This window comes from Castor canadensis, chromosome 13 (genome assembly GCF_047511655.1).
Source record: "Castor canadensis chromosome 13, mCasCan1.hap1v2, whole genome shotgun sequence".
NCBI lineage: Eukaryota > Metazoa > Chordata > Mammalia > Rodentia > Castoridae > Castor > Castor canadensis.
In genome coordinates, this window is record NC_133398.1 from 1,215,484 (window position 1) to 1,238,653 (window position 23,170).

At 57.5% G+C, this 23,170-nt stretch overlaps 2 protein-coding genes across 8 annotated transcripts in view; one reads left to right on the top strand and one right to left on the bottom strand.

Moving 5' to 3' along the window:
* Positions 1-2,142: 2,142 nt before the first annotated feature.
* Sohlh1 (spermatogenesis and oogenesis specific basic helix-loop-helix 1) lies at positions 2,143-6,430 on the bottom strand. The gene is made up of 7 exons (XM_020163999.2): positions 6,273-6,430; positions 5,859-5,993; positions 5,306-5,453; positions 4,590-4,701; positions 3,504-3,690; positions 2,913-2,983; positions 2,143-2,348 (listed from the first exon to the last, which is right to left on the bottom strand). Exons 1-7 carry the CDS (start codon positions 6,335-6,337, stop codon positions 2,143-2,145), a joined length of 924 nt encoding a protein of 307 aa, XP_020019588.1. The 5' UTR covers positions 6,338-6,430.
* A 5,649-nt stretch (positions 6,431-12,079) lies between these two features.
* The window catches only part of Kcnt1 (potassium sodium-activated channel subfamily T member 1), a 70,489-nt gene continuing 59,398 nt past the window's right edge, over positions 12,080-23,170 (top strand). For 3 of the 7 annotated variants that reach the window (XM_020164001.2, XM_020164010.2, XM_020164011.2), the window contains exons 1-3: positions 12,080-12,215; positions 18,782-20,103; positions 21,472-21,627. In XM_020164001.2, coding sequence (XP_020019590.1) covers positions 21,533-21,627 — 95 coding nt within the window. In that variant the 5' untranslated portion in view covers positions 12,080-12,215; positions 18,782-20,103; positions 21,472-21,532. Of the gene's footprint in view, positions 12,216-18,781; positions 20,104-21,471; positions 21,628-22,215; positions 22,563-23,170 lie in introns of those variants that run through there. The other 4 variants (XM_020164002.2, XM_020164005.2, XM_020164008.2 and 1 more) reach the window with 4 other exon arrangements.

The window sequence follows — 23,170 nt, forward strand, 5'->3', positions numbered from 1 at the left end:
TGTAGGGATGACAGACACTGGCACAGCCAGCCTGCAGTGGGCCCTGGAGACCCTCCGCCCAGCTGCAGAAGGACTGAGAGCAGATCGTCCTCAGTCTCAGGGTTCAGGAAGGGGTTGGAACTCTAGGAGCTGGGGCCCCTGAAATTCCAGGCCCCTCTGATCTCCCACGGCCTGTAACCAGTCACTGCCCTTGTTCACAGCCAGGCTAGGTCTCAGAACCTTTAACACTGGCTCAGCAAAGAGAGCTGCCTGCCTCCTGGAATGGGGTCCAGGAGGACCCCACCGCACAGTGGGAACTCTGGGAGGGCAGGCCAGGGCCCCCCTCACCCAGGGCCTCACAGTTACCACAGGTAATGCTGGATCACAGGTGGACTGTTCGAGGCAGGTTTCACGTCAGCTTACCTGGAACAAAAGGCTTCCTGGAGGTCACCAGGGGCTTTGATGGGCTGTGCATCTGACCACCATGGGAGCATTTGGCTGGGCCAGCCTGCCTATCTGCTCTGAGGGGTGGGTGGCGCACACACAGCTCCAAATTTTTCTCTGAGACCCTTTAGGCTGTCAGAACCACAAACTCCCAACAGCAGGGTAAGAACCTGCCTCAGCCCAAGGCCCAAGTCAATCACAGACTGCGCTCGCTCGGCAGGCCGGGCCCCGGGACCAGCGTCAGGGCAGTAGTACAATGAGTACGATGAGTCGACCTCACCCCCAGGGACGGTGGGAAGAGAGCAATGGGGGTGTGCATATTAACACCAAGAGCCTACAAAGTCTACCCTCCAGACACAGCATGCCTGCAATTAGGATGCACACACACCAGCACATACGTGTGCCCACACACGCACACATGCACAATCCAACACGCGTGGGTGCACACGCCAGCATACCAATATGCAAATGCACACTGACACGCAGTCTTCCAGGAGACGAAATCCAGTTACTGGAGGACTGATGAGCCAGAACGGTACAGACAGACCAGAGAGCCCCTGAGTCCCCGAACTCTGGGAACCTGGTGTGTTTCTGGGGCACTGGCAGCCAGGCCCTGACCCCTGCTCCACCAGAGCCTCCAAGGCTCTTCCCTCCTCTGCTGAAGGGTCTTTGGCCCTGTGAATTCCAGTCAAGTCCTGAGGATGGTAGTAGCCAGCCTCACCCTGGTGTCCATCTGCACCTGGGTCCCCTCCCAAGGGACACTCGTGGACAGTCCAGAGCCTGTGCCTTGTGATGATTTCACTCCTCACAGCTCCCACGTGAAGCGCTCCTTCCCACGCCAGCTGCTCTTAGTCTTTGTCTGCAGTGACTCACGGAGAATGAATGGGACATTCAGCCGGTGTGGGGGTGGGGGTGGGCACATATGGGCCCAGGGCTCTGAGCCCACACTCAGGACTCTTCTTCTCAGGGGAGATTGTTCTGCCTCCCGGAACAGACTGACCAGGAGGAGGGGTCACACTGACCTAAGCCTTGCCTCCAGGTGGGGGCAGCAGGGAAAACTCCCACCCCTGCCAGCCCATGAAGGCCCGATGCCCATCTTCGATATGACAAAAAGGTAGGTGGGGACCATCCCTCAGTGATGTCCATCACTCAGTGCCCAGTCTTTCCCCAGATACTGAGGACGAGGGGCCCAGACACTGAAGGGCAGGTGGCCTCTGTCCAGGATCCCCTATAAACCCAAGCAGACTTCAGAGATGCCCGGAAGCAAAGGAGGAATTTGCCCTTCCCCTGGGGCACCCTGGACTGGGAGACGGGACACCAGGGTCCTCCTGAGCACATGCAGTCCAAACACCTGGCCCTATAGCTTTGAGGGACAAAAAGAAGAAAGGAGTGGCTCACAGAGCACGAAGCTTGTGTTCCCGCATGACTTCTCTGGGGTGTGTGGCACAGAACTGGGTTATTTAGGGATTCCACAATGCTAAGAACCTCCCAGAACAAGGTCCTGGGTAGCTGCCTGTGCTCTGAAAGGAGGTGGCGCGATCTGCCCAATGAATCAGATTAATTACACAAAAGCTACAGAAATTCTGCTTCCTCCAGAATTGCTTTTCCTCTTTAATATTCAGCCTCACTCAAATTAGAACACAGCTGCAGCCCAAACCCAAAGTAACACACCACGAGCAGGACAGGAGCACAGGTCGCTCCCCGCCCAGCCAACGGAGGCTAAGAGGCAAAGAAGTCGGAGAAGATGCTGTCCACGTCATCCCTGAGGGCCAGGCCCCAGCTGCTCAGGTCTGACACCCACGGCTCCAGAGAAGTATCTTGGGTCTCTTGGGAGCCAGACTCAGGATCCCCCAGAAAGCTCAGCTCTGCCCTATCCACTGGGCTGTTCCTGGCTGGGGCTGCACCTCCCCTGCCCTCCATGGGCCCTGGAAGCAAAGGACATATCAGCGCAGCAGGCAGGTGCCCTGGACGGTGATCAGCAGCAGGGTCAGAGTACACAGGGGTCATGAACGTTGGGGGGACTCCCGCTGCTGTTTCTGCCTGCCCCATCCTTCTGGTACAGAGCCCTGTGAGGAGAAGAGAGCCCAACCCTGTGGCTTTGCCCCCAGGCTTGGGGGATCCCCATCAGGCCAGAAAAATGACAGCATTCCTCCAACACCAAATGCTACAGAAGGAGATCGACACACCCCATGTGACGTGTCTAGACGCCTTTGTGAGCCAGTGCAGCTGGCACAGGGACCTAGATGATAGAGGGACACTGGGTGTAGAGAAAAGGCACTGGACTCTATGTAGTGAATGGCATGTCACATACACTCACATTACTTCTGACTCTCCCTGTCGGTCATCTGATGACCACCACCAGAAGAGGTGGAGGCCCAGAGACATTGTGCCATATAGTCATCTCCCCCAGGTCCACATCAGAGGAATGGAGGCCCCAAAGTCTGGGCTGGTGTGGATGAAAGTAGCCTGGATTCACAGTCCCCACTCACCCAGCCACCAGTCAGGACTGGCAGTCAGCAGGAAAGATGTTCCATCCTCTACGTTGGACCCTGACACAGACCTGGAAGTAAGGAGACTCCTGAGTGGCACACAGGTGGACCCAGGCCCTCAAAGCTCATGGGAAACACCCAGGCCCCCCGACCTGAAAAGACTACCTTGGATTTGAAGGCACGGGAGGAAGTATAGAGGCCACCTTGTCACTATAGGCCAGGCTTAGCCACAGAACCCAAGTCCTGTCCTCCTGAGCATCTGTTGGTTTCTCTCCAGCCACAGCCTCACTCACTTGCTCCCTGCGCCTCCCACGCCCCAGCTGGTGTGTGCTCCCCAAACACAAACTCATTTTATCATCAGCCAAAACAAGAGACAATTAGGAGACAAAAGTGTTTTCAGAAACACATTAGAAAGCCACATGGCGAGCTGGCTTGGGCTCGCTGCCTGGGCCTTCCTCCCCAATGCAGAGAGACAGAGGCACAGATGCTTCCAGATGCAAAGAAGGGAAGGGTCTGGAGCAGCGTGGAAGGCAAGCATGTGCCAGTTCACACAGGGGATCACATGAATGCACACTCCGTCAAGGTACCTACCTTGCATCCAGCACAGGCATCAGACCTGTGTTGGCCTCTTCAATCATCCCACCTGGAGACTCAGTGCCCCTTGTCAGAGACCCCACCTGGCACAGCCTTCCAGGGACCTCTTCCCTCAGCTTAGGGGAGGCTGACTGTAGTGGGTGAGGTGGCCAGGGTGGAGGCCGGGACACCAGGTTGGAAGGCTCTGAAAGGAGGAGGCAGAGATGGGGTCAGTTCTCTTTACCCGGCCTGCAGACTGCCCATAGCCTCATAATTCTGACCACAGGGTAGCCCTGCCACATCTGCCCTGCAGCACAGACATGTAGGGGAAGCCCAGAACAGGCATCCAACAGGTAACCTAGGCAGATGACCACCCACAGACAGGTGCCCAACACCTGAGTCAGGGAGACTTCTAGGAGAGGTGCCCACTCTGCCTTGGGTCAGATGTGGGGATCCCCTTGGCACTGCTCCATCACCTTGGGCTCCATCCTCAGACCTGCTTCCTGACCGTGACCTCATCTCTGCCCCAGCCCTGCCAGCAACTACACCCCTCCCGAGGTTGGCCCTGGCAGTCAGCTCCCATGGGTTTTTCACAAACAGAAAACAATATAAAACTTTGAGCCTCCATTCAGGAACAGACCCCACTGTTTTCAGAGTTAGAGGTTGCCTAACTCCCCCCGGACATGGTCACTGCACTCTGGGTGCTCACTCAAGCATACCAAGGAGGGAAGGCGGCCTGTTCCTCTCATCCACATGGAGCACTGCACAGTGCACAGGGTCCTGCCGCCTGGACAAGGGGAAGACACGAGGCAGAGCTCTGAGCCACGCAGCGGCAACAAAACCAAGTACCGCCTTCCCTCCAGCACCTCAAAGGCTTTGGACTCAAGTGTGAAGCCCTCAAGGGTCAGCTTGGCGACCATCTGAGTGAGCAGGAATGGTAACACCACTGGTGTGTAACAAGCCCTCAGCAAGCTGTGAGTTGTGGAGACAAAGCCAGGCCACCAGATTCCCCTCCCTGGGATGGGCTAGGGGCTTGGTGTGTGCTGCCCCTGGGGTCCCACGGCCTTGCAGGATGGGCCGTGGCAGACACTAACAGATTCACACCCGACACTGCTGTCCCCAGGTCTTGTCTGCCAGCTGGACTCCGACTCGCCAGGGTCAACTGCAGAACATCCTCCTGCCACGCATGCCAGGTCTTCCCAGAGGAAGTGGGAACCTGAAATTTGAACAAACACATTAGCTGGATGACCAACTGCCTTACCAGGTACCTGGGGAACCAGAGGTTCATCTGAGCCTGGTCTATGCTCTGCTCAGGATGACGGGGCAAGGGGGCAACCGAGGCCAAAGACTCACTCCTCATCCAGGGGCCTTGCCACCGACATTCAGCTCGGACCCTTACAGACATAAGGTCAGTTCCACTCACCAAGCGCAGGCCCATGAGACACCCCTCACAGGCTGTGCCTTCTTGGGAGACCAAGATACAGGGAAAGGACCTAGTGGTACTCAGCTAAGGCAGCGCAAGGGGGGTCGACTCTCCCCATAGATTGCATGGAGCATCAGGGTGGCTGATTAGTCATTAGGATTGTGGGGATGTGACAGCCATCAGGGCAAGCTGTCTCCTCCCAGAGGAGGAGGAGTGGCGAACAATAAGTGCATTTTGAACACATCAAGGAGCACCCTGCAGAAGGAACGCACAGCCAGCTTGGGCTCAGGAGGACAGGGGCCCAAGGAGGCAGCAGGCGAAGCTGGGAGGGGACCCCAGCCGCCCCCAAGCAAGGATGCCAGATAACACCGACCAGGTCCACCTATTGACAACTCACACTGTGCTGCTCCCAGCCGGGCACCGTGGTGTGGACAAGCTGGAGGAACTCAACAGCCATCTCCAGGATTGAGACCATGTCTTCCCGCCGGCCGTCAAACTGTGGCAGCAGGGCCCGCAGGCGCTCACAGCTTACAGAGATTCGCTTCCTGCTTCCCGACAAGTGACAAACATCCATGACCCCATCTGGCCTTTTGCCAGAGGCACAGCAGCTGCTGGAGCCCCCACCACCAATAAACTCCAGGGCTCCTGGGGCAAAGCTGCTGGTTTCCAGCAGTCTGAGTCCTTGGATTCTGCATCGTCAACTCTGACCCCTGTCACAGGCTGTCCACGTGCCCACCCAGCCTCACATCCCAAACATCACTACTTTGGGGTGTGGTAGGAGGGTCTATAGGATCCCAGATACACAGCTTTTAGCTCGAGGGAGCTGCAGAGGTGGCCCCTGAATGACCTCCTGAGTGGGTCTGGGGACTCGCTGTTAGTCCCGTCCTTGCTGCGTAAAACCTAGACAAACCACAAATCTGAGCATTGTCACCAGAGAGAACTAGAAGTACCTGCGCTCCCTCTCGCTGAGCACATTCCTTGGCAGGCAGGAGCCGGTTCCCTTCACCAAAGTAAGGGTCTTCTCTGGTTCAGACACCCGGGAGGGGTCCTTGAATCTGGCCAGGGCCTCAAACATTGAAGAACCGCTACAGAGAACAGAGCCAAGAGCGCCAGGCTCTGTGAACCTCAGAAAAGCACCAGGAGCCCCAAATTAATTGAGCACCTTTGGTGGGATGCTGGGGAAAGTGGAAGATAAAAGCCTGGGTCACCAGGACCAGGACCCCTCCACCCCTCCCACCAGCTCGACCCCCCCCCTCCTTCTCCTCCCCCGGGATATGGAGGGGACTCTGAACCAGAGTGAAGATGGTAGTCTGGGAAAAGGACCTTAGGCCTGATACCCTCAGAGCCCCCACCCAATTTCCTACCTGCAACCCTCTAAGCTGGGGACTTGAGGTTCCTCCGCGGCAGGCTTGAGGCCCAGGGACGCCATGGACGCAAAGTAGAAGTGGGGAGAGCAAACTAGACCCCACGCAGCCAGCCCCAGCTCACCAACCTCACACTCGCACGTGCTCTCCAGCCAGCCCACACCTGGCTCCCCACCCCCACTAGGCCACTTGCCCTGCAGGCTCCGCCCCCACCACGTGTTTGACGCCCTCCCTGCGCGTGCCCTTTCTCCCAACCCCCCTCCCTCGCAGTGACCACCTGAAGCCAAATTCCTCTCCCAGAGAAGTTGCCATTAAGTGGCCAGGTGGTCCACCCACCCTGGATTCCCCAGCAGGACACCCAGAGGCTGGGTGGCCCTGCCTCCACTCACCCTTCCTGGGGGTCAGCTCAGCTCCCACTCCAAATAGGCTCTGCTGCTCACTGCCCTTAGGGGGCCCCCAGGGTAATTTGGAGCTGTGGGCTCTGCCCTCCAGGAGCCCACAGCCTAGCTGGGAGCAGAAATAGTTGAGAATTTTCTAGTGGATACCTATGCCCTGGGAGGGCTAGAGGGCACCCATCTGTCCTTCCTGTCCCCAGGCCCACCCTCCCCAGATCATTCCCTCTGGCGGGTGCTCCACCCCAGGGCCAGGCATCTTTTGCCCTGCCACCCTGTGTCTGGCTCACCTAGTCAGCACCCAGCAGAGTCCCCGTCTACGGGCCTCCTTCATCTTCTGGCCCCGCCCGGGCCATGTGCCCTCTGCCTGCATTCAGGTTTAGTCCCAGCTGCACAGCCTGGACCCCCTAGCCAGCCTCTCTGTTGTAGTGTGGGTCCTCACTTGTGCGCCCTCCCTGCTGCATCTCAGTTCCCTCCTTGGTAGGTAAATGGCAGTTGGATGAATGCAGAAGGGGAAAGCAGAGACCCTTCTTTCAAGGAGAGGGCCCTGAGGGGAGCATGGCAGTAAAGGGGAGTTGCTAGGGTTGTTGGCATTCCAGCTAGGCCCATGTCCCTGGGCTTGTGCTGGGGACAGTTGCTGGAGGTCACAGAAGTGGGGGACACAGCTCCAGAGAGGTGGCCAGAACTAGGTAGGGCCGGTGCTACAGTAGAGGGGAGTCTGCCCTGGGTGCCAGAGGTCCTGCCTCTGACTCCAGAGGGCCTCGGTCTGGGGTCCTGGAGAGACTATGGGTGCTCTTTGTGTGTGTGCTGGGTGTGGCAGGGGATCCCTTTCTCCATTCCTGTTCTGCTCAGGTTCCAGGGGAGGCAGGTAGTCAGCTCAGCCAGGGTATAGGATAATAAGGAAGGTTGGGAAGGTGGGTGATGGCAGGGATTTGGGCACGTGACCTCAGGCCACCTAGGCAAGGAGGCAAAAGCCTGAGGAGCCACAGCCTGGCTGGCTCCCTGGGAAGGGATCTGGCAGGGGACAGAGAGTGGGGAGGGGGCCTGAGGCTGGTTCTGGAAGCCAGAGGGCTAGTTCCTATTTCTACTGGAGGCTCGGGGCCAATCCCCCACCAGACCCAAGGGACAGCTTCAGGGTGCATGTCGAGGCTCACATAGCCCTGTGACTGTGGCTTCTGTGAGTGAGCGAGTGTGTGTGTGTGAGAGGGAAGGTGGGAAAGGGGGGAAGAGAGTTAGAAAAAAAGAAAGAAAGAGAATGTGAAAAGGAGCCAGGAACACTTGGGACCTTTAGATGTGGCATTCATGTGGGAGGTGAGGACAGGGCAGTCCTGCCCCTGGAGGGTCTCAGTGCTCAAGAGAAAGTTATGCTGGGGAAGATTCAGTAGAGCAGCCTGGGGGTGGGGGCATCAGGATCACAGTGGTCAGGAGATGCTGCAGCAACCCTGTCTAGGGGACTGCTCTTTGGAGGAGGTGGACTAGAAAACAGGACCATGGGTCCTCCCTCCCTGCTCCTGGCTGGGAGAGGGATGGATGGGCAGATGCTCTGGAACCTGGCTCTTCCATGGTAGAGTGAGACCAAGTTTTGGTCTCCTTCAAGCCCTCCCTCAGAAATGTCACTGAGGTTGTCAGTTTCTCCCACGGCTGACACCTGACAATTATGTCTGATCAGCCAGCAGTGCTACCTCCCTCCAGGGCTCCTGTCAAATGGTGATAGACCCAGGCAGGGTGTCCCCTACATGGCCATCTCTGAGTTCCCACGTGAGAGGGGCCTGACAAAGGAACAATTGGCTACCAGGCAGGTGAGGGTCCTGGCAGAAAGACCAAATCCTTCTGGGGGCAGTGCCTGAACAGGGAAGGTGAAAACCAACAGCAGCATCTGGTGACAGAGACATGGGCCACCTGGATCCCTTCTGGATGAACAGAACACTCCTACCTGCCTCAAAACCATTTATGTTCAGCTTGCTGTGTCCTGAAGGCAGATGGGGAAGGGACCATCACACCCAGAGCTGAAGCCTGGGCCCAGCTCTGCCCTGGGGAGCCCCTCATACTGACCACAGCCCCCAGGGGGAGGCTAGTGCCCCAGGCCTGGGAATTGAGGTTGGCTTAGGGTTCACCCCAGTCTGATTTCTAGGCTTCTCCATCTCTGTGTATCTGTTCCTCTCCTCCTCTGAACAGCACTGGACAACAAAGGGTCCAGTGATCCAAGAGACCAGACTCTAGTTTTCATACCTGAATCAAGACGTCGTGTGCACCACACGCGTCCCTGATGTCTTCCTGGGTCCTTGGGGTATAGCACCTGAGGGTGGTACACCCCCCCCCCACTAGCTGTTTAAATGGTCTGTGTCCATGTGGCTGAGAGTGGGGGGTGAGAGCCAGTTCCACAGGGGACCAGCTGCAGTCACTCTGCTGCCTGTGGACTAGACAGCTCCCCATCCTGGTGAGTTCCTGGCAGTGTGGTGCCCTAGGACAGCCGCCCAGGGGCTCTGGGTGCAGGCTTCTGTGTAAGCGACCAGTGCCCAGCACGCATAGCAGTGGTCAGGGGACGTGCTGATCCAACACTACGCAGCAGCAGGGAGCTGGTGGGACCCCCGCAGCAAAACGGGTGCATTTATGGTGCTTCCTCACTTTAAACCTGAAAGGCCCCAGATCCCTTGTGTCCCACGGAGGCCCCTGTGGGATAGAGCCCCCTCCCACTAGGAAGCCCCCAGGGGCGCGCAGCCGGGTGGCGTGTGTGGGGTTTCTAGCCATTAACAAGCCCTCTCCTGCTTTTCGGATGTGGACCGACCCTCGACCCCAGCTGGGTCCCAGTCCTGGCGACGCCATCGCGGTGCCGGCTCAGCCTGCAGGGGGCGCGCGCGGACAGGCGCCCGCACCACGACCCTGGAACCGGCTGTTTATCCCCCAATCCAAGAGAAAAAAAAAAAAAAAAAATCTCGTTTCGGGAGCAAACCGAGAACAGAGGCGGCAACGGCTCCCGACTCGTTTCTGCCTCGACGCGGATCCGAGCCTCCCGGCCCTCATGCCACTCCCGGACGGGGCGCGCAGCCCTGGGGGCGCCTGTCCACCTTGGGGGCGCGCAGCCCCAGGCCGCTCCAACCCGACCTTGGAGAGGGAAGTGGGCGGACGCGCCCCCAGGTGCGGCCTGTTGCGTCTCCTGCTCAGGGAGACCGGGGCTGGACTAGCACCACCCCGTGAGGACACCCCCCGCCCCCACACCAGGACACCCACCACCACTCCGCACCCTGCAGGACCCCCAGCCCCGGGGGCCGCTCATCCTCGGGACTCGCGAGCGCCCTCCCCGGCCGCCATGGGGAACGGCGCCGCAGGTCCCAGGCTGGAGCGCGCGGCTACGTCCAGGTGCGGGATCCGAGCTCCTCCAGCCGGGCGGGGCTCCTTGCCCCGCGTGCAGGCGCCTCCCACTCCCTGATGCCCAGCCTTCGGCGGGACCCGTGTCTGCTCCCACATGACAGTGGCAGCGCTGGGACAAAGGCACCCCTCCCCAGAGGAGCCCCAGATTTGGAAGAGGGTGTGTGTGCGCTGTCAGAAGACGACAGTCCTGGGTTGGAACCCAGGAGATTTTCTGCTGGTCACTTCTTTTGGGGTAACTGATTGCCATCCCTGTGAGACAGAGTCAACTGAGAAGGGCTTTCAGGTGACCTGGACACCAGCCTTCCCTGTGCAGTGTCTATGATACCATACCACTCCTGCCCACCCAAGTAACCAGTATCGGCCCAGGGCAGCAGCTCTGATGGAGGGGCTAGGACCAGTGCTACCACCTTGTCCGCTCTGCCCTCTTTCTTACCCTGTCTGCCTGGAGGACAGGTATGAGTGTCCCTTACTCTGGTATGAGTGTGCCAAGAGGCCAGACTCCAGGGACCTTAGATGGAGTCACCTCATGCCTACTGGGCAACCACCTTTCCTGGGTGCAGCTGGTCTCTGGCTGTTCTAAGACCATCTTTGGTCTCAGAGGGGTGACAGAGCATGCCTGAGGCAGGAGACACCACTGTGACATTTTCTTATGGGACTCAGTCTCCCATATGTAAAATGAGGGCTAGACCATCTAGGTGGTCTTTAAGGACCTTTTCTAGTGGGGGACCAGGCTCAAGAGGGCAGGTTTCCACTTGGTGCCTTGAGGGGCACACTGCGGGGAAGGGTGCCAGAGGACAGACTGGGGTGAGGAGCAGCATCACTGAGAAGTAGGCACAGCCTGAATGTTCCATGACTGCTCTGGGGTCTACCAGGTGATGACTGTCAGGCACAGAGTAAGTGACTCAAGGAGGGCTCTCCACTTTCCGTCATCTTCCCGGTCTGGGTGTCCTCTGCCATCTCCTCTGTGGTCTGGTGTCACCCTCCCTGGCCATTCAGCTCCAAGTCCCTTAGCTGCCCACTTGACCTCCTGCTCCAGTCCAGGCAGGAGCATTATGTATGAAGGCTTCAGCCCCGGGCCTGTTGGCATCTTCCTTCTGGCACTGTTCACCCACCTAGGATGGCCCTTCTTCCCCCTCTGGTCTGAGCTGGCCTCTGATCCTGCAGAGGTTCACTGTCACACTGCAGGTAGAGCTGCTGTCAGACAGACTGGGCAAGGACCACCAGGAAAGGACAGGCGGGGATGGGGAGGCTGGGGAGGTTGGGGAGGTGGAGGCTGGCCACCCACAGTGACCTCAGTGTGGAAAAGGAGGAGCCGTCTCAGGTAGAACTACCGGACAATAGACTGGAGTTCTGCCAGGCAGATTCCTGAACTGGGCCCCATGGGTGGGAGGCAGCCTTGTGGTAAGAACCTGGACCCAGTAGTCCAGCCACTCTGATGCCTGACTCTGCACCCTCTAGGGCCTTGTATGCTTGTCACTTATAGGTGTTGAGAAAGCATACCTCAATATCTTGTCAGCCCACAACCCCAGCCCTGTCCAAGAGAAGCCTAGGCCCTCAGGCTGGGAGGCTGAGAAACGGAAGTCCAGAGAGGAGCTCCCAGTCTTCCATGCCCCCCGAAACTCTTTCCTGTCTCCATGCTTCTCCACCCTGTACCTCCTGCTATGTAGTCCCAGGTCCCAACCACCTCCTCAGAGTCATTGGACACTGTCCTTCTCAGCCTTATCTGTTCTGCCCATCCCTGGGTCTGGAGTGCCCTGGAGCTGACAGCTGCTGTGGCAAAAGGAGGGGCATGGCCCAGCTGTCCCAAAGCCAGGAAATCTCTCTCCCCTACACCCAGCGCACTTCCCTCCAGAGCCCCAGCCTTTCCTGGAACTGCTGGTTCCCAACAGCCCCACTCCCAGGGGTCATGTGATCCTCTGTGCCCTTATGGCCAAGGCACAGAGCTCAGCCCTGGTGTCCTGCCAAGGTACATGCCTGGAGCCTTCTAGGCCCATATTAGGGAGCCGTGCCTACAGGGCAACAGGAAACCCACGCCCCATGGGAAAGGTTTGAGGGCCCAGTATAGCCCAGCCCTGGCCATCAGGAGGGACAGCCACACTGCTCCCTGGGGGACTGGAGGGAGCCAGGGCTCTGCCTTTGCCTGGGGAAGGGGAGGCTTCAGCAGCAGATCAAGAGGACAGAGGTGAGTAAGCAGGGAATGGCAGGGCTCCCAGGATTCCTGCTTCTGTGGAGTGCTGGCCATGGGGATTGCCTTTGTCCTTATCCAGCAGCCTCTGAGTGTGCTGGCCTTGGCTGCCCACCATGTGAGTGTCTCAGACCATCCTCAGTCTGGATCTTAACCACCTGATCACTTGGTAATGTCCCTTGGGCAGTCCTGGCATGGCAGCATTGTATTTTGTTGTCATGACACCTGGTCTCTTAGGAGACTTTCAGGATGGAGTCATACCTTCTTCCCTGAGATGACTTGACCTGCTTCCTGGGATGGTTTTAGGCCCTGCCCTGACACTGCTCTGTGTCCCCACAAATAATCCAGGTTTTTCTGAACTGAGACTCCACGTGGATGAAGGAGATGTGTGCCCCATCCCCAAACACACACGCTGAATGTTCATATATACCTGTATATCCCTGTGCATGCTGGCTGCCTGGTGTGCACACTGTGCAGCTGGAACCCACCAGCCAACTGTGTGACCCCCAAGGAAGGTGGGAGGGTGTCACCCTCCTGGTGTTGGGCCTAAGAGTTGATTTGGCTGAAGTTGGTGAGGCTGGTGCTAAGTGTCAGCACATTTAAGAAGAGGACAGAAGCTGGGTATGGTGGCCCATACCTGTGGTCTCAGCCATTTGGGAGGCTGAGGCAGAAGCATGGATTGAGTCCATGAGTTTGAGAACAGCCTGGGTAACATAGCAAGACCCAGTCTTAAAAAAAAAAAAAGAAAGAAAAGGACAGAGGCACAGAGGCAGCAAGGGCAAGGGGCGAGCTCCCTGGGGTGGGGGGTAGGGTCCCTGAGCCTTTCTCAAAAGGGGGCCTGGAGCTATCTGTAGAACAGGGACAAGGGGAAGGTGAATGAGGAGGCTGGCCTCTCAGGAACAGAGATGGAGGGGACGAACAGGGAGTCTGGCCTGGGGTTGGGGTGGGTGGAGCCTCTTGAAAGTCACTAGGAACTAGAGGGGTTGGGAGCCTGGAGGGCCTTGGGAGGTACAATGCAAGGCTGGCCATGTGAACCTGGCAAGTCATGTCACCTCTTGGGACCCCAGTGCCCCCATTTGTAAGATGGGAGCAATAACTCCAGGCATGTGGTGTTGAGGCTTGATGGTAGCAAGAAGATCAGCAGTGTTCACAGAGCCATGTTGACACTCCTGCAGCTAGCTCCTGTTATTTCCAGTAGTTCTTCAAGGCCACACCTGGAGCTGAGCATTTACCCTGTTATTTTCCTTGGTTTGGGTTCTTAAGAAAGAGGTTGGTAAGCCCAAAGATTTGATTAAACATTGTTAAGGTTTTTGCCATGTGGCCTGGAGGTGGGGCCAGCTGCCCATCCTCCAGGATACAGTGGCCTTCAACTCCCAAACCCAGGTGTGAGAAGTGGCAGCTCCTGACCAGGGAAGCTGGGCCCACACACCCGTTCCCACAACCTCACAGGAATGCTTCTGATTTTGTAGTTTGCACCAGCTATAGATGGTGGGCAGGATCTCTTTATTACTTTACATTTTTCTTTGATCACAGGTGAGAGCATATCAGATTCATGTTAGTTGATCTTTAGCCCCCCCTTTTGCAGTTGCATATCCAATCCTCTTTTGATTACCCTGGGTAGGTCAGGCCACCCATCCTGGAGCCATCTGACCTCCCAAGCATGACTTGAGCCAGTGAGAACTCAGAGAAGAGCCTCTGTGTCCTTCCATGGACCCCTCCCAGGGCTCTGCCTAGGAACTTCCTCCTCCATAGCTTCCCTGCCTTTGAACCTCCTGTGGGAGGACACTCTGGAGCAGTGTGGTCCAGAGGCCAGAGGATGTGCTGACCAGCCCAAGCTTCCATCTCACGGAGGGGCTCCCAGTAACCTAAGCATCCTGTGACACTGCCAGTTGTATTGAAAGTGACAAGGCTTATGGCTTCCTGCTGGGGTCTTGGACCACAGCTGCTGCTTTGGGAGAGTAGGCTGGCTGGTGAGGGCTGCCCAGGACACCAGGGACCCAGCTCTGGGCAGAAGGCTCAGAAGGGAGGTTGGGCTCAACCTCTGCCTTTGGCATCTCAAACCACTACACAGGACAGTATAGCATAGGGCACTGTGGCAGCAATAAGAGGTCCTGATAGTCCTCATCAGGCACCAGCTGCCAGAGATCCAGAGGACACTGGTGGCCTTGGGGACAAGGGCAAGGAGGGATCCTTCCTTTGCACTATGGCACAGACACACTTAGGCTGTCACAGACACTCCCACTCCTGTGTACTTAGGGGACACAGTGAAGCCTGGAGAGGGTTCCGAGGAGGGGACACCCCATTCTCCTGAAACCCCCAGCCAAACTCAGGTGGCCCAAGGCCCTGAGAGGTGGCAGCCTCACTGAGAGCCCTCTGGAGCCATTGGGGCACCATGGCGATGACTTGGACTTTTCCATCTCTGGGGATGACAACCTTGGGGGCACCTAAGGAAGACTGTGACTCTCAAGTTGTCCTGGAAGCAGGTCCATTCCCCCCTCAGCAGGGCCACAGGATAGGGACCCCACATAAGCCTGTAGAAATCTATGGAGAGACCCCTGTTGCTGGATGGAAGACCAGAGACTGTTGCTGGACAGGCTTCTCTGTAGGTGTGAATCCAGACAATTGTCAAGTCCCACTCACTGGCATGGGAGCCTTTTGCTGAGGGAGGGCAGGGCGATCAGAGTGAGTCTGGGACCAGGCAACAGGATGAAAGATAACTGGGAACACTCTCTGGGAGGGACAGTGGAGAGTTAACAGATCAGGGATGGCCAGCAGTGTCTGGACAGGATCAGAGTGAGAGTGGCATAGAGAGGCCAATAGGTAGGCCGTCACCCCAAGCCTTCAAGGCAGGCCAGATGCAGAGAGAAGAGACGAGTCAGGCACATAGGGTTGGGGCCACAGATGGTAGTAGGTCTGGCCACTAGCTATGGGAGAGGGGCAGAGAGGGTCAGGCCTGTGGTTTCTCCGGCTGTGATGTGCGTGTGCAAATTGGCATTGAGGCTCCTTTGACTTTTGGAGCTGGGATTCTGTTGGATGTAGAGGGGCATCTGCTGCTTATGTGTAATGAAGCCAGGTTGTCAGTGAGTGTTGCACATAGAGGTCAAGTTCCAGGGAGGCTGCTCTGCTGATGTAGGGGTGAGAGTTAGGACTGGATGAGGCAGAGAGTCCACAGAGCTGGGAATCTGCTGGGGCAGAGGTGGTGCAGAGGCTGGCACAACCAGAACCCCAGTTTGAGGGGCAGACACTCCTCTTGGGAGGTGAACATGCACCAGGTGCCTGTTGGTCACCTGGATGGAGCTGAGGCTCTGGTACTGCAGCTCAGGGCCTAACCAGAGCCAGGGTTCAGGTGAGAGCTGCAAGAAATCCACTGCAGGGGCCCCAGGTCCTCAGCACCTGGAGCCTTCATGGGAGGCCACAGAGAGGAGTGAGGAGGGACAGTGCAGGATTGCCAGGCTGGACTCCAGGGAGGAGCAGCCCAGCCGATCCTCTTTGGCCAGCCCTCCTAAGCTGGGTCATCTGGGTCCTGCCCTAATGTGACTTGGACCTTGAAGGCTGAGATTCAGCTGGCTTGTTTGATGGCAAGGCTTCAGCCCACCTCTCAGCCCCAGCTGTCCCTCCTTGTGTCTGTTTCCAAATTAGATCCAGAACACCTGTACAGGCCAAGCCACTCCTCAGATGTGTCTGCAGCTACCCAGCATGGCTAGCATGGGGGGCACCATGGGTCTCTGTGGACTGAGCAGGGGCATGGCAGTGGCTCCCATGTGTGAGTGGGGCTCTCCAGGAGCAACCCCCACTGAACCCCATCCTCAGGCTCTGTGCTGACAGGGCTGTCTCTAAGGACACCCTGGCCCTGGGCTGGGCTACTTGCTGGAGTTGGGACTTCCCAGAGGCTGGCTTGGCTCTGGTGGAAGACTGGGAAGACTGGGTATCTGCATGTGTGGTCAGCAGGTATCTGTAAGCAGTCACGGCATTAGGCTAGAGTGGGGCATGTGGTCCGTATCATCTGCAGGCCTGTGGGCAAGATCATCCAGGGTCCTGGACACTCAGGGTGACCAGGATGTGAATATGCTGTTCCCCTCTGACTGGGGGGAGGGTCAGCAGGGAACTCACCCAAGCCCAGGACAGGTCTAGGATAAGAGCCACAGTCCCCTCCCCACACCCTTGGGGGTGGATCCAGCAGTGAGTAAGGCCCCCAGATTCTCATGAGGCCTTTGTGTAACCATGGCTGGTGGGCCTTCTCTCTTCCTGGGATGGGTGGTGCACAGAGACAGCTGACCTGAAATGTCAGTCCAGATTGACTCTCCAGTGCAAGTGCACCTCATCTGTGAGCTCTGAGCTTCACTTTGGAACTCGGTGTGCACGTCTCAGGAGGCAGCAGTGAGCAGCCACCTGTGATGTCGATGTACAGGTCCATTCTTTAGGAAGAGAGGGCGTCGCCCAGTGTTATCGAGCTGGGCAGCTCGAACGGATCTACCTCTTAACTGTTCTGCATAGGAAGCAGTTAGTCTCTCTGTTGTGGTCAGCAGAAAGTTTCTGCCACTTCCCACTCATCAGACACCAAGCCCAGGTGCTCAACTGTCCCCACCACAGTGATGCTGTGGTGCTGCCTGTGGGATGGTTCTAGATGCCGGGTGGGGGATGCCCAAGAGCACACAGGTGTACGCACACACAAGCATACACATGTCCATGCAAGTGCATGTACACTTGTATGTGCACACGCATGTCCATGCATGTATACACATGCGGGTGCACGCACACAAAAGTACACATCTCTGTGTGCATACACGTGCACACGCATGCACACATCTGTGCACAGCTTACCAACACCCGTGCACACTGCATAAGCACACATGCGCAGTTCCTACGCATATCTGGGCACATGCATGCACCTGTGTGAGCATTCATGTACAATGCCATGCTTGGACACGGCACATCCTGACCTCTCTGCCGAACATGTCTCTGCAAGCTCCTTGACACTTGTGACCTGAGTGTGAATAGAGGAAAGGTGAAGCTTAGCAGAGGAATTGCTCCCCTCGGTGGAAGGTGGTCACACCTGAGTTGTTGGGTTGGCCACTCTGAGCACTAGCAGCCATCGGGTTCTTAAAAGGAGTCCTGTCTGGGAGAACACATTTGCCTGGATTCATCTGCCCGTCCTGAGAAGCAGGTCCCACCTGCTGTGAGACCCACCTGGGGCCTGGCCTGGTAGGCTGACTATTCCCATCCTTGCTCCCTTCTCAGGCCCAAATCCCAATGTAGATGGAGCTCGGTCAAGAGCTCTTTGGTGCGGTTTGTCTTTTCTTGTTCCAGCCTGGAGGGTCACTGTGGCTGTAAATCTGTGCTGACAGCTGGCAAGACAGGTCCCTTCTCTGTGTTCTTTTTCGAAGCCCTTGTGGCTATTCCTGCCCATTTATTCTTCAGTATGAATTTTTGAAACAGTTTGTTAGATTCTGAAAAGAACAATGCTGTGCTCTTCCTTTTCTCCTCCTCCTCCTCCTCCTCCTTCTTCTTCTCTCTCTCTTCCCCACTCCCCCTCCCCTTCTCCCTCTCCCTCTCTCCACTCCCCTCTCTTCTCACTTGATCCCCCAACCCAACATGCTCTTGACTGGAGTTGATTAGCTCAGTTTGTTGCAGAATGGGCTTCTGAGCCCACAGGGACCTGACCGTTGCTTTCTATTAAGCCCATCTGCGGGGAAGTTGTGCGCTCCACAGGCAAGAGACAGAGGAACCCTGGTTCAGTGCTCTGCAGCTGCCATTGGGAGGATTTTTTCTCTGGTCTCCCTGTGGCCCTTTCTCTTGGTCCGTGGTTAGCACTCAGGGCCTGACTACTTCATTGACAGAGGCCTGTATCTGTTCTTATCATTTTTCACTTGATTCCTCATTAGATGGGGACTGAACTCCTGGTGTCTTTGGCAGAGAAGCATATTTCTGACCACCTTGTTGACCCCGTGGTCAATAACGGGAAGGGGGGTGGGCACAGAGAAGAGGCTGTGCTGGCCCTCAGCAGAGATCCACTCAGCTGCCCAAGGACAATGCAGAGAATTGGCTGAACTTGTTCCCAGTAGGGGCCTCTGAGAAGCTCCTGAAGCTCTCTGAGCCCAAGAGTCCTCAGCTAGCATTAGGGCCGGTGACAATCCTGTGTTTGTAGGATTCTGTGCCACCATATGGCTCTTCAAAGTGTCTGGCACTGTGCACAGCTGCATAGGGGGTTGGAAGGTCAGGGCATGTGATTCCATGTGCCCAAAACTGCAGGGTGGCTTATCTGTCCTGTGTGCCAGGCTGTGGACCACCTCCTCAACATGGCCTCTCTGGACCCTGTAGGCCTGTGCTCCAAGGCCAAGCTTCCCAGAGGGGCCTCCAGCTGACCTGCAGAGGGCTCTCTTGGGGCCTGACACTGAGTCGTGGCATTTGCACACCAGAGCTCAGCCCCAACCTAAGAACCGTCGTAGATCAGGCGCCTGTGTTCTGGGCACTGCAACTTGCACCCCATACCTCATGCCTTTCATCTTCTTACTGCTCAATAATCACCACATAAGGATAGAAGGCATCAGTATATTCTTTTCCAGATGGGGAAACTGAGGCTCAGAGAGGCGAAGTGACTTGCCTGGGGCCACCCAACCTGGACTGATGGCCTAGAACTGAACCATGCTTGAGCCATCAGGACCCTCAGCTGCCACCAGTCCTGGACAGTCCCTGAGAAGAGCAAGGGGATCTCTATGCCAGCCCCTGGGCTGCCCTAGGCTTGCCTGAGGAGGATACTCTGTCCTGTTGGCACTGCCTTGGCTTTGTGGCAAATTCCACAGGTTGAACTCTCCACACTTGTTCTGGAGGCGCCGTCCTTAAACCACAGAAGCACTGAATTCTTGTGGAAATTGTCAGTTCTTTCACGGATGTCAGGAAGATAACAGGTGTGATCTCATGGGTTTCAGGCTTTGTCCTGGGGTTCACTTGGATCACATAGGAAAGAGTGGGAAGAGGAGTAGTAGGCGTGGGCCCCTGGGTCCTGGCAACTGGATCAGAGCCATGCTTTTGCCCCACCTGGTCCACCTTGGGACACCCCCTCTCCTTCCCCACCCCCTGCATGCCCCAAAGCTCTCCCTGACCTGCCACCTGCCTTGGCAAGCTCAGCACTCTCCACCAAGCCCCACCACCCAGGGAGCAGCAGCTTAGTCACGTCCCTCCTACAACTGGCACCTTTCCAAGAGGCCCTGGGACCCCTGGCCCCTGTCCTGCATAACAAACAGGCAAGTTCATGGGTTTGGGGGTTGGGGCTGTGCTGAGGGAACAAGGCGGGATGCCAGGAGGTCTGTGGGAGGCCATTCACAGTGTGTGCTCACTCAGATATCACAGCAGGTCGAGAGAGCAAGGGCAGCTTGCCCTTGTCACTCATCTCAAGTCACATCTGGGGTGGGGGAAGGGACAGGTCTCTGAGCTCCTGGCACCCTTCCTTTCCCTGTTTCCCCCTGAGGCACATGGAGGCCCCATGTGCTGAACCAAGGGTGGACCTTCAGGAAAGAAAATCCTGCATGTCCAAAAGATGGGGGCAGCAGTGCCTGGGGACTCAGTGGTTTCTCAGGGTTTTGCCATCTACAGGGATTTTCCGTAAGAAAGGGGCAAAACTAAGAAGATAGATCCCAACCCCGGGCCACGTGGTTCCCCACCTGCCGACACCTCCCCATGAGCCAGCCAACTTGTGACTAAGGAAAAACAATAGCCGCACTGATGCAATTAGGAAAATGTTATTTTTCAAATGCTGCCAGATCCCTGAGGTTGGACCTGTGACCTGAGAAACAGGGGAGGTATTGGGCTGGTGCCTTCTGCTGGCAGCCATGGTGTGGGACAGTTGCTGAGGATGAGGTGCCAACCTCGGCCTGCTGTTTCTCTCAGGGTGAGTGCTTGGGGAGAGCACTTGGTGAGGCTCAAGGAATGTGCCCACCTGGTTGGTGCCCAGATGAGGGGCTTCCCGGCCTAGACTCCCAGCACCACACAGTGTGGAGTCTGATCAGCACACTTCTGCACCTGCCTGAGTCGAACCACCCTCCCTGTCTTCCTCTGCCCTCCTGCCGGTTGCACGGCCTATGATTCACAGGGACAGGTCTGGAAAGGGTGGAAAACTTTGAGAGAGGTGTCCCTCTGTCCTTCTTCAAAGCAGCTTAGGGCCCAACAGGCTTGTCCTAAGTCCACCCAGGTAAAGAGTCACAGGCTGCCCTTCTGGGGCTCCTTGCTGTTGGAGGAGCCTGGTGGGGGTGTTGCTCCATCAAACAGGTGAAGCTGATGGCTGAGGGGATTCCTGCCTCCTCCACCTCCTGTGAGCTGTTGGAAGGACAGCACCCAGGACAGGATGGCCTGGGGGTGAGATTCCCCTGGAAGCGCAGCCAATGGCAGAGGATGGTGAGCCCCAACACTGGTTGGGGTTGGAGCCCAGGGCTGAGGCCACAGCTTCCCACCTGTGCCAATTCCCAAGTCCAGGGTGGAGTGAGAGTCTGCTCACTTGGTGGATGTAAATGGTGCTGCTGTGTCCAGTGCTGCCAGGGCAGGGCTCCACAGGTGGCTGGCATGGGTAGAGCAGGCTTGGTGCAGGTGGCCAGGGGCTGCTGTCCCAGGAGGGTGAGAACGGGGAGCCTGGGGCAGCTCCTATGGTCCCTGCTCTGGGTGCTGCATGTGATTACGGTAGCTGATATGGAGCCGATGTGGAGATGGAGACAGGAAAGGTCAGAGGCTGGCAGATGAATTCTTGGCCCCAAAGGACTGGAGACCACCAGGAGCCTCAGGTGTAACTGGGCTGCACCCACAGACCTGCTCTGCCGCTGCTGGGCGTCTGTGACTCTGGTAATCAGGGCAGGAGTCTCTGTGAGCCTAGAGTCCTGGCGACATGGCAGGGTAGCTAGGAGCCCAGAGGGCCTGGACTCCCCCTACATACACACCTCAGGATCTGATCTGACCTGAGCTGCCTGGCCCTAGGGAACTACAATCAAGGGTCTCTTGACCGCCCCAGGGACGGTGTGGACGCCTATCCCGGAGTTTGCCATGACGGCTCCCACCTACAAAACGCCCAGGGTCCGCTTGAGCAGGAGCCCCGCCCCGCGCCGCTAGGCCCCGCCCCGCGCCGCCAGGCCCCGCCCCTCCGCCCCGCCCCCCGGGGGTCGCGGAGGCCGAGCTGCGCGGCTCCGGCGGGGCGGGGGGCTGCGCGCGTCCGGCGAGGGCGCGGGCGGCTGAGGGGCGCGGGCGGCTGAGGGGCGCGGGCGCGTGCCCGCAGGCGGCCCAGCGCGGGGGACGGCGGCCGCGGGGACGTGCTCCTGGACACCGCCAGCCTCACGATGAACGACCTGGACACGGAGGTGCTGCCCTTGCCGCCGCGGTACCGGTTCCGGGACCTGCTTCTGGGCGACCAGTCCTTCCAGAACGACGACAGGTAGGTCAGGCCCGGCCGGGGTCCGGCCGCGGGCCGCGCGGAGCTGTCCGCGGTGCTGAGCCCCGCGCGTCCCCGCAGCCTCCGCGCCCTTCAACTTTCCCGGAAGGAGGAGAAGTTTCGGGTGGGCTGGGGCAGGGGGAGCATCTCTCCTGAAGGGGGGTTGGAGGAGGGCGCGGGATGCTCGGTGCTGGGGAGTCGTCCTGGAGGCCGGCTTGGGGGTCCCTGGGGTCCGGAGCGTGCTTCTCCCAGCCACAAACCCCAAGGCTCTGCTGATTTGGGGGCTATGCCAAGGCCAGAAGAGCCGGGTGGCGGAGCTTGGCAGTCTGGCTGAGGGCCGGTGTCCTCCAGACTTAGGCTGTGATCGTTTATTAATTATTCACTGAGGGACAGCGTCCTTCAAACCCATGCGTGGTCACCTACTTAGAGTGACAGCGTTCCCTTGCTGCAAACACTCTGGTGCAAGAAAGCAAACTGCACCCTGTCTTTCTGTAAAGGACGCAGATGAGACCGTGGGAATAACTCATGGGCTGAGGGGCTGACAGGAAGCTGGAAAGAAATGTTGCTTTTCTCTGCCTTTTCTCCAAATAGCTGTCTTGGGTAAACACCCAGTGTTCTGGCTCTGTCAGCCTCCAGGGAGGCAAAAGGCTTGCATGCCTGCAAGTGGAAGACTCGGCAGACTGGAGCTTCGAGGGTCTGGGATCAGAGCCTCTCCTTCAGTGTGTGTGTGGGGGCCCGTCTGTCATTCTCTGAAAGGCTTGATCACACACACACACACACACACCCCGTCTTGGCCTGGGCTGCACTTTCCTCCAGCGATGCACTTATTCAACTTAGCACAAAGCACAGGAAGCTGCAGATTGACAGGGCACAAGCTGAGCTCTCAGAACAACCCACTGCCCAACTGCAGCTGGAGAAGAAATCGTGCCTGTGAATAGGTCAGTGTGTGGAGACTGCTTACGGAGGCTAGCTGGGTGAAGAGTGATCTTGAAAATCGCTTTGCCGGCTGGAAATGGAAGGTCCTGACAGACCTCCCGTGGTGTTCGGTTGTATTAATCCAGTCAAGCCAGGAGGAGAGACAGATCCCAAAGCCTTTATCCACTTAGAACCTAGGAGTCAGTGATCTTTTGTCTACTGAACTGAGTGCGGTAATAACAAACTCATCTAAGAACAGATTCCCTGGTGAAGAGATTAGTAACTCCCTTCTCAAGCAGAAGGAGAGACCGACAGGCTGGCCCTAGTGTTTGTGACTAGGGGCTCTTCCGCCTTCCCATAAAGGGCAGGGTTGGGGCTTTCCAAGGCCCAACCCATGTGCTGGACATCTGGCCATGTTGGCATTAACCCCCTGGGTGACTGCTCAGCCAGGATTTGGTTAATTTCTGGGAAATTCCTCTGAGGCCAGGAAGAAAACGTGTTTTCCCGATGATGCCCTGGTTTCCTGATCACTGGTGACGTCCAGGAGTGGAGGGCAAACATTTCCACTACCAGCCATAGGGTGGCATGTGTCTGCCTGGTGAGAACTGTCCCTTATTCCAGGGCATGGGAA